Source organism: Hypomesus nipponensis, chromosome 22 (genome assembly GCF_054491055.1).
Source record: "Hypomesus nipponensis isolate SF chromosome 22, ASM5449105v1, whole genome shotgun sequence".
NCBI classification, from domain to species: Eukaryota; Metazoa; Chordata; class Actinopteri; order Osmeriformes; family Osmeridae; genus Hypomesus; species Hypomesus nipponensis.
The window spans coordinates 7,073,541-7,087,696 of record NC_140382.1 but is presented as its reverse complement, the minus strand read 5'-3'; the positions used below and the strand labels follow the sequence as shown (position 1 = coordinate 7,087,696).

At 47.4% G+C, this 14,156-nt stretch overlaps 2 protein-coding genes across 2 annotated transcripts; both read left to right on the top strand.

Moving 5' to 3' along the window:
• Window positions 1-51: 51 nt before the first annotated feature.
• On the top strand, window positions 52-3,123 carry ndufa8 (NADH:ubiquinone oxidoreductase subunit A8). The gene is made up of 4 exons (XM_084686348.1): window positions 52-245; window positions 908-1,071; window positions 2,202-2,367; window positions 2,803-3,123. Exons 1-4 carry the CDS (start codon window positions 195-197, stop codon window positions 2,938-2,940), a joined length of 519 nt encoding a protein of 172 aa, XP_084542474.1. The 5' UTR covers window positions 52-194; the 3' UTR covers window positions 2,941-3,123.
• Window positions 3,124-3,876: 753 nt separating this feature from the next.
• Window positions 3,877-6,684, top strand: LOC146236203 (uncharacterized). The gene is made up of 8 exons (XM_084687697.1): window positions 3,877-4,024; window positions 4,182-4,788; window positions 5,091-5,202; window positions 5,336-5,441; window positions 5,591-5,826; window positions 5,978-6,136; window positions 6,296-6,421; window positions 6,531-6,684. Exons 1-8 carry the CDS (start codon window positions 3,896-3,898, stop codon window positions 6,541-6,543), a joined length of 1,488 nt encoding a protein of 495 aa, XP_084543823.1. The 5' UTR covers window positions 3,877-3,895; the 3' UTR covers window positions 6,544-6,684.
• Window positions 6,685-14,156: the final 7,472 nt, after the last annotated feature.

Below are 14,156 nucleotides of genomic sequence, written 5' to 3'. Positions count from 1 at the left end.
GACTGGCAGGCACATCGAGTTTCTCTCCGCGCTTTAGAGTGCGTCATTATTGTGCGCCTCTCAAGCGTGAGCAGGCGCAGTAAACTGACCTTCCTTGTGCGGCCTCGTCCTGGATCTAGAAGAGGACCTTGAATGTGTTTTAGGAGCTTAGAGTACGATTCTTTGACTTCGATTCATTCTACAGTGACCGAACTATGCCAAGTTCGGTGGAGATCCCCTCCTTGCAGGAGCTAAATGTGGAGGAGGCAAGTAGAAAGCCAGCAACAAAAGAGAAATTGTCTTAAAATACATGCTAACTTGCTAGCATGTCTATTGTAAGCTGTCTCTTAGTAGAGCAGAAAATTAGCATGTAAACTTACTATCCAATGAGCTAGATAACTGCAGACAGTCTATTATGCATTGTCATTATGCTAACATAATACACTAACCAGAACAACGTCCCACCTTACATATATAGTATAGTAATATCGGTGGTTAGTCAAAGCTCATCACAGAACCAGTTAGTTGCTTGTTGTTGTGGACTGATAATATGTGACACGAGTGCCATGTTACTGCATAACAGCTTGCAAATGTTTTTGTTGAATTGGTTATTGCAAACATAATTACTTGACTGGTTGACTGTGCGGTAGATCACCAATAGGCTATCAGCTATTTTGCCACCAGAGCCGCAATAGCTACATAATGTAAGATGGCTTTGTTGTTGTACTGTGTGCTTGGGGAAATTTAAGGACAGGGAGATGGAGAAAATAACAATTATACCAAGATTATACAGACAGTGATTCAAATGCACACTTGCATATCTCTCAGGACATACTTAGGCTACGTATCTGACTACTAGCTGTTAAATTATTTTCGTTGTTAGTATTGCACTAGGCTATGTAATGTATGTGGTGTTGTCCTTTTGCAGATCAATGTGTCGTCTGCAGTTCTAAAGGCAGCTGCCCACCACTATGGCTCCCAGTGCGACAAGCCCAACAAGGAGTTCATGCTGTGTCGCTGGGAAGAGAAGGACCCCCGGAAATGTCTGGAGGAGGGGAGGAAAGTCAACGAGTGTGCACTCAACTTCTTCAGGTAAGCTGCTTAAAATTGTGTAAAAACTGTTTTTTTATAGGTACATTCAATGATACAGCAGACATGTTGAAGTTTCTGGGACAAGGACCGGGGCTAAACTTATTATTATTTATTTTTTTAGACAAGCCTTGCTTGCATTCTAAAACACTTTTGTTGTTGTTGTTTGTTGTACTGATTTGAGCTGTTAGGTTTTTTTGATACTCTGTCTAACATTGCTGGTTTTCCTCAAATAAAGAGACCACCAATCACTAGGGTGATATTTTGGTTCACTAGAATAGGTCCACACAGTGATCCTGTGTTTCCTCTACTGACCAATCAGTAGGTGCCAGAGGGGGGGGGGGGGGGGTGCTGGGAAGACTAGCTAACAAGGAATAGGCTTCTGTCTGAATGACTCTCTGAACTGTCAATCTCAGCCTGCTTGTCTTTCTCTCAACCTGCCTGTCTGTCTCTCAACCTGCCTGTCTGTCTCTCAACCTGCCTGTCTGTCTCTCAACCTGCCTGTCTGTCAGACACAGTGTAAAGGAAGGGTTCTGGTTTGTGTCACAGTGAGGCGTGGTGTCTGTGTTTACTGAAGGCATGTGGACCGTAACAGCACCTTGGTGCCTCTGAGAGCACTGGGGTCTGTCAGGGCACCAGACCAGACCAGGCGATGCCAGATCAGACCAGATCAGGGAGAAAAATACCAGGCTTGACCAGAGCAGACTAGACCAAGCCATACCAGACCAGGAAAGACCAGATCAGAACACACCCAAGAGCACGATACTGATTGGATGTGGCCCAGTCTCACCAATAATTACTTGACAGCTTCCATAACAGGCACAAATAAACAGTTGAGGTCAGCCCAGATGTAAACACAGGGCTGCAGAGCATGGTGATGAATTCAATTATTATAATAGAGCAGTTGACTAAACCGGTCATTACACAGGTTGTTTGAGGCTTGCGGGTCCCTAAAAAGTAGCTCAAATAACCTATTACCATACCTCTGGCCGAATGAATTTCTCCATGTTAGATTAAGTCATGGTACATTTTCAAGTCCAGGTGCAGTTCCAGTCTCTATTATAATAAATGTTAAAATAAAATGGCGGCCTCCTCTCTGTGTGTCCTCCATCCCCCCCCCCCATGTGTTCCAGGCAGATCAAGGGCAGCTGTGCTGAGTCCTTCACAGAGTACTGGACCTGCCTTGACTATTCCAACCTGGCCGAGCTGCGTCAATGTCGCCAGAAGCAGCAGGCCTTTGACAGCTGTGCCCTGGACAAGCTGGGCTGGGAGAGACCTAACCTGGGCGACCTGTCTAAGGTGAGGGGGTTGTGGGGAATGAGGTTGAGGTTTTAGAGCTTGAAATATAGTTTCTGAACAGCATTGAAGCTTGGAGGTTTGTTTGTGGTCAGCCAAGTCTGTTAAGTGGCATTTAGAAAGGCACATTCATTATTGTAGGGAGTTCTTGAGTGTCTGGCCTGCCTGTGGTTGGCTGTACACACTGCACCTCTGTCCCTCCCCCTGCTGAGGTGTAGAGGCTGACTGAGTAACGCCCCTCAAAGTTTGTTGACACAGACGTGTTTGCTTGCTCTGCTGTCAGCAAAAAAAAAATTCCCCTGCGTCGACGCGGAGCATGAAAGCCTAAGAGCTCGTTCCCTGCATCCATGTTAGTCCCTCTCCGGAGCCCTGCTTGTTCTTCCCCTCTCCCAGGTCACTAAGATCATTCACGTCCGTGTCCCACCTCCCCTTCTCCAGGTGACGAAGGTGGCGACCTCGCGACCCCTCCCGGAGAACCCGTACCATTCGAAGCCCCGTCCGGAGCCCAACCCAGTTATTGAGGGCCAGCTGCAGCCCTCCAAGCACGGCAGCAAGCTCTTCTTCTGGGACTGGTGAGGGAGCCTTGATGCCCTACTCCAGGGGGTCCTCCAGCCATACCCGCTGACATCTGACCTCTAGACAGGAAGTGAAGCTGGACTCACCCGTACATGGCCACAGAGCTCTCCTATTCCTATGTAAATGTAACAAAGGCAACTTCATGTTGTTGTTGTTGTTGTGAAATAAAATAGATTTAATTTATCATTCTGTGCACATTTGTTTTCTTTGGTCGGAAAGCCTGTTTGGTGATTTGGGGGTTTTAAAGTATACCGTTTTAACTGTCATTTCACGAGGTATACTTTTGTAAAAAAAATAAAATAAAAAAAGGATGGTGAGTATCTTATTTTTCTGACTAAATGTTTGCTTGATTTATTTGTATTGTGTATCCACATAGAGCTTGTGTTATTGTTCTGTGTAATCCTCAATTTTTTACGCCTTTTGAAAAGGTAAAAAAAGAATGCACACTCAACCAAAACACTGACTAATGTCAGTTTGACGACATTACACAAAGGTTACTTATAGCTTATGAACTAACTGATGTAAAGGGGAAATGCTAGTTTTTTTCCAGCACAGAAAGATTAGGAAGATTGATTTTTTGTACTATATCAGGCCCAAAGGTCTGTGGCCTACATGTGTCCTACAGTTCCCAGCACTGCTTGTAAATGCATTATCTTTACACTATCTTTACATCCATATTGTTATAGATTCTCAAGTGATTGACTCTCATACACCTTTGTGACATCATAATGTAAAAGGACAGTGATGTCATTGTGGTAGAGGTGGACATATATATATATATATATATATATATATATATATATTCATAAGCTATAAGTAACATATATATATATGTGGAGGTGTTCACATCTGGTTCTCAAGACACCATTGTGACATAATGTAATAGGACAGTGATGTCATCACATGCATGTCACTTCACTTGATGAAATATCATGAAGGAGTAAACTCCCTTCAAATGATGGCTTATCGATGGCTTGAAGACCTTGCGGAACTCCAGAAGGGGATCCCTATGAAAGATTACCTCAAGGATTTCCGGAGGAGACACAATAACAACCAATGTCACAAGAAAAACTGTACCTGTTATGTAAGTATTGTGAGTTAGTGGGCCTATTATTTACTCTTCTTAGCTTTTTAAGGTAGCTTGCTATGGCTAAAAACAGCCCTTCCCTGTTGTATACATCATATTGACCTTCATTCATTTCCATTATTCATTTTGACCATGTGTTCCTATCTTTTTGCAGGGCTGTATGCCGATGAGCGGTTCTCTCAGTCAGTCCAGGAATCAGCAGATGCCGAGAGCTGAAAAGGAGGCCCTGGCTCCAGAGAAGGTGGGCCACCTGCTCCCCAGAATAGCCCCCCGGAGCCTTCAGCCCCTGAACCTGGTAGGGATGGACCATTCTGGCCATTGGGAGCCTCTCCCGGCCAAGGCAAGAAGTAGTGTGAGTGCACTTCCTGGATTTCCCCCCGCCCTTTCCAAAGAGAGCAAAAACGAGAAGAGGCGTTCTGACGGCGATGCTGTTGCCCCGCGTGCGCTGGGGCAGAAGAGGGCTGTGCAGGCTCACCTGGGGGAGCGCTCCTGGAAGGTGGCTGGTGACGGGGATAGTGGAGGCTCAGGCTCGTCCCCGAGGGCATCGAGCCGCAGTAGTCTGAGCGTTCTGAGCTCTGTGGACGTGGAGACTCCTGCCGAGTTGAGGGCCTACCTGGAGGTGGTGACGCCTGTGGAGGAGCATGTTCCTGTACCTGCTCCTCCTACCCCTCAACCTCCTCCTGCTTCTCCTGCCAAGCCCAGGGGGAAAGGGGCTCGGGCCAAGAGGGACCTGCACTTGCCCAAAGATGCCCCCAAATCAGGTCAGTCTCTAACAGACATGTGGCAAACTGCAGTGTACATGGAGTGATGAAAACACTTAAAGGGAGCTAGAGAATGGCAGTGAATACATACAGTCAATCTGGCGTCAAGTGAATAGATACTTTCACACACTTTTTGGGTTGCACACTTTGGCCACCCAAGGACAAAGGCCACCCACGGCAAGGACAAAGAGCAACAGATTGAATGTTGTCTGTTTGTCTTTTCAATACCTTTACATTTCTGTCAGTAGTATACAAACAAAAAGGGAAAGTTGGTAAACGGTACACACTTTTTAAACCCATAGTGAGGCAGACAGCCAGTGAGTCTGTGGTCCAGAGTCAGATCAGAATACAGCTGCAGACAAACTCAGAAGAGACATTGACTCAGGCCTTCAAGATGCTCGACTCAGATGACTGGTGAGAGAGTGTTCACACAGAGCAGGCTGGCAGCAATGGCACACACAGATTTGATTCAATGATGTAACTATAAATCTACAACAAGAACTGCCGCTCATTTGACTGTGTCAATGGCTCATTGAAAACTAAACAGGAAGAAGAAGATTAAAGGTTTTTCCTCCCTGCGAGCTGTCATTCAAAGTCATGGAGAGACTCTTAAGTCTAAACTCCATGGTACCAGCCTGACTGTTATTCGAGAGGTAAACATGCATTGAAGTGGATTGCCATAGTGGGGTTTGGGAACTGCTTGTGTGTGTGTGTGTGTGTGTGGTGTTAGCATGACGAGATATCAAAAAGTATGCTGCAACTCAGTCAAACTGTTATTGACCTTCATGGTTCTCCTCTCCAGGTGACTAACCTTCGTTCGGCAGTGTGCATGGCGGCCATGGCAACCCTCGGGGACATGTACGTCCACCTCCAGAGGTCCATGGACAGCGAGGTGGAGGGGACGGCCCGCGTGCTGCTCCTCAAAGCTGCAGAGTGTAACGCCTTCATCCGCCAGGCAGCCGACCTTGCTCTTTCTCACATGGTGCACAACTGCTCCCCAAGCCGCGTCATGAACGCACTGCTGCTTGGAGGACTAAGGTTCGACGAGCTCACTGGAAATCTCCCGACTGCTTATCACTGAAACGCGTAACACTTAACTCTTGGAACTGGTCTGAAGCGTTTTGCCTGAATGTTCCTCCTCCTTGTGTCTCCGTGGACTTGTCACACGCCTGCGTTTGTCCCTCCTCAGCCACCGTAACGTGGCGGTGAGGACCAGCACTGCTCGGCACCTGGAGGCCCTGACCGATGTCCTGGGGCCGTCTCTTCTTCTGATGGGGAAGAGGGATCTGACGGGACGCTTCCTGGTGGCCGTCAGTCTACTGGCCCAGGACTCCGGAGAGGAAGTCAGGTTGGGAGTTCCTTCTGTACTGTTGAATCTTGTCAATGTCCAATGTTAAACACAAATGGGACTTCAATGGAATGCTATGTCAGGTCATCCCATGCTATAATTTGAGCTGATGATGATGAGCTATGATAGGATGTCATGTAAAGATGCTTTATCCCAAAGGTTTCATGGACGTCACATGCTGAAGAAGATTGTAGTGGACAACAACTTTCAGAAAATGTGGGAGAAATGTATCCCACAGAAAGAGAAAGAGGCCCTAATAATGCTGATCTCTAAACTCAGAACAAGGTCAATAGATTTTCTATATTGAATGGTTTATAGCCATGAACTGGGTTTTTTACACACAGATTCAAGAGTTAAAACTGGTTTTGATATAACATGTTTCCTTTTTTCGTAGGGACCTCTTGTAAGGACTGCTGTTTCTTGCTGTTTGAGAACACTTTCTGCAGTTGTAGGACAACATCTGTCATTGAAGCATTTGTCATTCAGTACATTATGGACGTCAACTCATTGACATTCTAAAAAATTTCTATCATGCATATTAGCGGTATCAATACAAATGCTATCTCAACTTTTTTTGATTATACATTATTTTCTTGTTGGACATGTTGGCAAATAAGGGATACCTTATGTAATCACTCACTAAGCAATGATCCCATGTATCGCAATGTTTATTGAAAGTAATGGTATTTTGAAGATCTCAATCATCTTTAGGCAGAAACATTTTAGTCTGAGCCCAGTTGTGAAGGTAGCTTTAAGGGGACTATTAAACACAGTCAAGAGCATCATCAACCATTCAGTCACACAACCTCTGTTATGAGAGACTGAACACTGTAGTGCAAAGCAATACTGTGTAGTATCAAGTCTAGAGCTCCTGTTTGGAGTCAGAGGACACTGAGTTTGAACCATGGCTCAGCCCAGGCTCGCAATTGCGGCAGGAACCTTGATAGGTATTAGTAAAGAGGGGGCCCCCTTCCCACCAAGATCACCGTTTGTTTTACAGATTACTAGTATCAAAGCTTTACACAAGCACACATTGTAAAATTCTACAATGAACAATGAACAAGACTGTAAAGTGTGTGTGACCGCATCAGTTGTAATTGTAAAAAAGGAATAGGAGTGTCCTAATGGCTAAATTGCTATTCAGTGCTGTAGAGCCCCACTGCCCAGTAGGATGCTGATGATGGCATTCCCAACAATGTTTTATGTGAAAGTGTTGTATGGTCTCATTTGTTGGGCCAGATGCAATGGAAAGTGGAGGGAAAAGAGAGCAAGCCATGAAAATACCACAGAGATCTTTTTGCTAATGAGCGTTCCTGTATGTGTGTGTGTGTGTGAGAGAGAGAGAGAGAGAGAGAGAGAGAGAGAGAGAGAGAGAGAGAGAGAGAGAGAGAGAGGTGAACGACAGACAAACAGACAGACACAGCAGACAGACAGAGCTAAAAGAGTCTGAGAGAAGGGGAGAGGGGAGAGAGAGAGAGAGAGAGAGAGAGAGAGAGAGAGAGAGAGACAGAGAGAGAGAGAGAGAGAAAGAGAGAGAGAGAGAGAGAGAGAGAAAGAGAGAGAGAGAGAGAGAGAGAGAGAGAGAGAGAGAGAGAGAGAGAGAGAGAGAGAGAGAGAGAGAGAGAGAGAGAGAGAGAGAGAGAGAGAGAGAGAGAGAGAGAGAGAGAGAGAGAGAGAGAGAGAGAATGTTACTGTTATTACTTTTAATAAACCATGCCTTCGAGCTTAGTTCCCTTCTGGCCTATCTAAATGAGTTTTTATGAATATAATGGTCCATTGAAGTAACTGCAAACCAAGAATGTTTTGTTTTTCAATCTCAAAATCAATGTACAACAAATGTAAGTTAAAGGTATGATGCGGATGTGACCGGTTACAGCTTGGTGTTTGGGTCTTTTGAAAAGGTCATAAAAACAGGTCTGAAAAGATCTGGAATTTAACTTTAGGATTCCTGGTTTTCTTATCTTAGTCAATATGATAGGTGTCCTTGTGTGTGTGCATGAGGGGTCAAGGGTCAGAGTTCCTTTACCTGCGTCCAGGAGGGAAGTTTCCTCCTCCTGTTCCTGCTGACCCCCCCAGGGTGACCTTGGAGATGAAGTCACCATGGAACACAAAAGCTGTGCCAAACTACACACAAACTGACCACTGGGACCCTGGCCAGCCAGTCTCTAACCTGCCAAAGAACCTAGGTCTTTAACCAATCTGTAACGCTCACTAGGGAAGAGAGAGGGTGAGAGGTGGAGGTGGAGGTGGCAGGGATGGCCAAAAGGGAGGGATAGGCGAGGAAGGGAAAGGCTGGAGAGGAGAGGGAAAGGCTGTGAGATGTGTGTTTGTGTGTGAGGGTGGTGGGGCGAGGGGGGGGTGGGGGGGTATACATAGGGTATGGGAGGTCATTGACTTCAGGCACAGATGTCAGTGGTGAGTGTGTGTGCTGGGAGGTGGGGGGTGGGGGGCGGTGGTTGGGCCGCGGGGCTCGTGGCAGGCCCAGCTCAGAGCCCTCTCAGGAAGGGGGGGTCATCGTCAGTTTGACTCTGCCCCTCCGCAGGAAACCAGCTCTGGCAGAGACATGAAACACAACCCGGTGCTCTGACAAAAGGAGAGGTGCTGCAGAGAGCTTGGGAGCGCTAAAACACTCAAACAAGCCTACTCATTCACCCTTTCCAACTGTCAATACGGCCATTGTTCCTACACGAGTGCTGACAGAACCAAATAAATATTGGAAGTGGTGGCTGGTGGAAGGACTAGAGGCGGCCGTAGCCTCCACTACGCTTTATCGGGTGTGTCATCGGGTCATCTGTGTTTGAGAGAGGGATGGAATCCAACTACGTGTGGAAGCAGAATTGGAGGATTCCTCCTTCTCCTTTTGCCTCTGCAGGTTTCTTTTCGTTGTGTCATTCAAGGTTGACAAGAAAATCTATATTTCAATGCCACGGATGATAGTACGATAATAAATCAATGCTAATACATTCATTTGAGATTGTATCATGGAGACTTTGAGATAAGAGGCCTGAAGTCTGTGTTGTTCTATGGGAATTGGCTGAATCTACAGTCGTGGTTTTAGACGGGAGTTTGATGGTTTTCTGTCTCCTCTCAGCATTGTCGGCCAATGCCATTAGGAGCCCTGCTATGTGGGTGCGTTTGATTTGTTTACGTTAGATGTCCCATTGCAGCGCTGAGCACTCTGATGTGTACATGCTCCTGAGTGTCGCTTTCATGTTCTGTCTCACGTCCTACAGGGGGGCTTTGATCTCCCATGCAGGTTGAAGCTGGAACACGGCCCCCCTGGACCAGGTCAGTCCAGACACACACACACACACTCACCCACCCACTCACTCACACACACTCACCCACTCACACACACAATCATGGAGATTGTTATTCTAGTGGTCCATAGAGTAGAGGCTCCACTCCTCATATTCCTCCAGCCCAGCCCAGCACCCCCCCACCCCCCCCCCACCCCCCCAAAGCCCTGGCATATATCCTTGTAATGTAGAACATGATCCTGTAGAATGAGAATGATTAGAGAAGGAAGAATTGTTGAGTTTTAATGGGATTACTGTCATGTGCCTGACAGGAGTGAGCTATTTAACAAAGCCCCCACCGCCCCCACCCCCCACCAACACCACAACTACCCCACCACAATAACCCCACAGGCTGCCTTCGCCTGAGGGTCAAATACAGAGATCCAGTTTTCATGTTTCCTGTCTCTGGCTACCCTCCTGGCTGCCCTTCATCAGACTGTTGCTAGGTGTCAACCTCATGTTCAGACTGGTTCAGGAGAGGAGCTCCAGCCAACAGAGATCAGGGGTCAGAGGTCAGAGATCAGCCCTTAGTCCTAAACAAACGTTATATCAAACCATTTAAACAGAGACAATTACTGAATTACGCATTGTTTCTTATTTTATTTATTTATCACATAATTAATTACATGTTACATCATATCATGTTGCACCATGAATATGTTAAATGTCATTACAATATGACATCATACCATTGCATATTACATACTGTCATTACACTATTCCAGTTTGTAGCATCTTGGAGAACCATGCCTTCAGGTGAGGGCTCTGAGGAGGTGACAGAGCTTTCCTGAGGCGATGGGCGCCCAGAGAATGTCTGTTTGCATTCCTCCCACCATGCTTGCCAGCGGCTTTTCTGCTCCGCTGTTCTCTAAAAGACCTGTGACATGTGTGGCTAAATCAACATAACACTTCGAGGAGAGGAGGAGCTTCAGTGTTACAGTGTGGAGTCAGGAGTCAAAGACAAGCCTCTGCAGGAGTCTGCTCGCTCCACAGCAGAAGCAGACTCTTCACCAGAGACGTACACTTCTCTCACAGTCTCTTACTGTATCATCAAACATATGCACTTCATTCAGCTTCTCTGCTTCAACATGAAATGGTTTCATTCTAAATCTGTCAGGCTTAAGCTCCAACATGTGTGTGGACAAACCTGGTGTTTGTTTTATTTGTTTACAGGGGATTTCCTCCCGTGGAGAGCCCTTTGGTTTTGTGGAGATTCTAAAAGCCTGGCTTTTCATGAGGGATCAATGTAATCAGTTTTTAAACCTGTGCAAACCGGCAGGTGAAGAGAGTGTTGAAAAGAACCTCAGGTTCAGGATTCAGGTTAGTCTCCAGGGAGACGCTGTCTCCTAGCTCTCAGCTCAGTATCAGTTCTGGTCTCAGTCAATTCAGGCTGAATTTATTAAAGAAAAACACAGTAGCATCACAGTGCTGTCTTTTTACAAACCCACAATCACATTCACATATGTGAGATGTGTGTGTGAGAGTCTGTGTGTGTGTGTGCGTGTGTGAGAGAGTCTGTGTGTGCGTGTGTGTGTGTGTGTGTCTGTGTGATGTGAGGTCAGGTGTTCCAGACAGTGGATATAGTAAGAGAACAGCACCTCCATGACAGGATATGATGGAGCTGTGCTTACTGTTTGACAGTTCTCTGAAGCAACGCTGCTGAGTGACAGAACAGGCTGCAGAAAACCCTGTGTGAGGGTATGTGTGTGTGTGTGTCTGTGTAGGGGGAGCCCAGTGGTTCAGATCCTCCAGGGCAGGCCTGTGTTTGTGTTGGCCCGGGTCCAGACCTTCATTACTCCTCCTCTGATAGCTACAGCCCTCAGCACTCTGTATTTACAACCACATCATGGCCTGCGTGCCAGCCGCCCCCCCCCCCCTCTCTCTCTCTCTGTCTCTGTCTCTCTCTCTCTCTCTCTGTCTCTGTCTCTCTCTCTCTCTCTCTCTCTCTCTCTCTCTCTCTCTCTGTCTCTCTCTCTCTCTCTCTGTCTCTCTCTCTCTCTCTCTCTCTCTCTCTCTCTCTCTCTCTCTCTTTCTGTCTCTCTCTCTCTCTCTCTCTCTCTCTCTCTCTCTCTCTCTCTCTCTCTCTCTCTCTCTCTCTCTCTCTCTGTCTCTCTCTCTCTCTCTCTCTCTGTCTCTCTCTCTCTGTCTCTCTCTCTCTCCCCTCTCCCCTTCTCTCACACTCTTTCAGCTGTGTCTGTCTGCTGTGTCTGTCTGTTTGTCTGTCGGTCACCTCTCTCTTCCCTCTCTCTCTTTTTCCCTTTACCTCTGTTGCTCTCCCCTTCTCTCTTTCTCTCTTATCTCCAGCCCCCCTACCCCCCCCCCCACCCCCCTCCCCCTCTCAGAGGGAGCTCCAGTACATCTGTGGTATTGTTTGTTGAACCTCCTGGGGTGATTCATGGCAGCAGCTCAGAGGAGACAGACTAATCCAGGAGACCTTCGCTGGTCTCAGCCAAGCACAGACCAGCAGGGTGACTCATCACATGCACACCTCTCTCTTTCTCAACACACACACACACACGTACGCGCATGCGTACGCACACACACACACACGCACTCCTCCAGTCTCTGACGCGGTGACGAGCTTTGACTTGGCAGTGTGTTCGGGGTCTCCTGGTAGCGACATGTCTCCTAGCCAGAGTCCTCGGGCCTGGGCTCCTAATGCTGTGGTGCGTGTGGTTACTATGAGGTACGCCGGCATTCCTGCAGCGTTCGCTCATCTAAACACTGTTAGCGAGGACGGACACGTAGTGAGCAGTGCAGGCCCACCGCTCCGGTGGTTGCTCTGCCTCTGGAGGGGGGCACTGGGGGAGGACTGGGGGGCTGGGGGAGTGGGGAGGGGGCTAGGGTTTCCTACGCATGTCAAGGTGGGTTAGCCGCTCTCCGTCTCTGGCCAGGCTGGGGCCTTGGTGGGCTATCAGTCACACAGGGCCGCAGGACGCCCACCCCGACCCTGGACGCCCTCCCTCACTGCCTTCCTCTGCTCTCCACCTCAGATTTTCCCTCCCTCCCACCCACCCTGCTCTCGTTTCCCTCTTCCTGTGGTACTGTATCCTTTACAGTGACTCAGAGGAGGGTCTCTCTTCTTCCTCCGATGACGTCTTACATCAAACTCCTTTTGACCTTTACAAAAAAAGAACCTCCTCCCCCCCCCCACACACACACACACTATGTCCTATCGGCTGCACCTTCTTAAACCCGTGCTCATCGCGCATAGGATGCACTCTTTAATTTGGTTCCATTTGCTGTTTGTGCACATGCAAGAGATCTGTCTTTCCCTGCGATTTTTCACCCCGAATTCCACTTATCCCTCTCACTCCTCCAAGCCTTTCCGTTTCTCTCCTCTCCTCTCATCCCTCTCTCCCTGCCTCTCAGTTCCTCTCATCCCTCTCTCCCAGCCACACAGTAATCACACTGACCTGGAGGTGTTTATTCAAGTGACCTCAGGAAGGAGGGAGCGAGGAAGTTGAAGAGGAGGTGGAGACCGTTCCTGTTTACAGAGTTGTGGACCAGCGGTTCCTCAGCTGAGCTGGGAACAGCAGACCAAGGCTCAGGCCCAACCCGCTCGATTACGGAAGATGAATCAGCACAACAATAGGCTATATTCTCTGCTGGTTTGGCAGCCGTGACAGAGAGTTCCTTCTAGAACATTGTCCTTGTGGGAGGAATGTCCTCCTCACACCTTCAGGTGCCATCCCAGGAACATTCTCTCCGGTGTGATATCACTTCCTCCCATCCAGGAAGTGGAATGAATGTGTGGACAGACTCCAAGTAATTCTCTCCTGTAACACATTAGACTGCTGTTGCCCTTTGGGGATGCATCTGATAATGTGGTCTTCCTCATCCCAGAACGGAACATCAATGTCATGGTTCTTTCTGTCTTCTTCCCCTGAGGAAGGTCTCTTTTTCAGTACAGTCTCTCTCTGAGGAGAAGGTGTCACAGCCATGGGTCAGAGTAGCAGTCATGCCTCCACACCTTCTGGTCATAGTCTCCCCAGAAAGATCATGTTGTATTTGTGGTGCAAGGTCTGAGGGAGAGAAAAAAAGACAGAGAAAGAGGGGAAGAGCGGAAGAGTCTAGGTCACCCCGTCCACTTCTGAAAATACAAATAATCACAGCACTTCCAGGTTTATCTGTTAGCCTCTCCCAGTACACAACCTAATTACAACACCAGCGGCCCTGCTTGCGAACACAGTCAGTTTGTGAGTCAAAACTAAAATAACTTTTTGCAAAAGAAAATAAACGCATGGGGAGTTTTTCCTGGGAGGAAACCTTTCGTTTACTATATGACATGTTTCTTAATAGTGCTAAAGTGTTCGGTGTTCTTTATATAAACACGGCAAGGTTTTTGCATAGAGGTCCATGAAAGAATGCAGCCTCTTGCTGGTCCTCACACACATGTCAGCAATTTGGCTGCCCTGTGTATTTTGGACATTTAAAAAAAAGAAGCAGCATTTCAAAGTAAACGAGAGAAGGAAAGTCTTATCCCACTGGCAGCTGCGCTCGCTACCAAATTGCTTTCAGCTGACGCTCTGCAGCTCAAACCTGCTTGGGTAATGTCAAGTGATGCATTGCAATACTGAGAAAACAACACAGACCAAAAAATAAATAAGTATAAAAGAAACTGTGGAAAGTTCCTGTGCTTATCTGGAATCCCCCCTCCTTCATGGTACACGGACATGCATGCACATTTCTGTGCACATGCTTCTACACGCACACACACA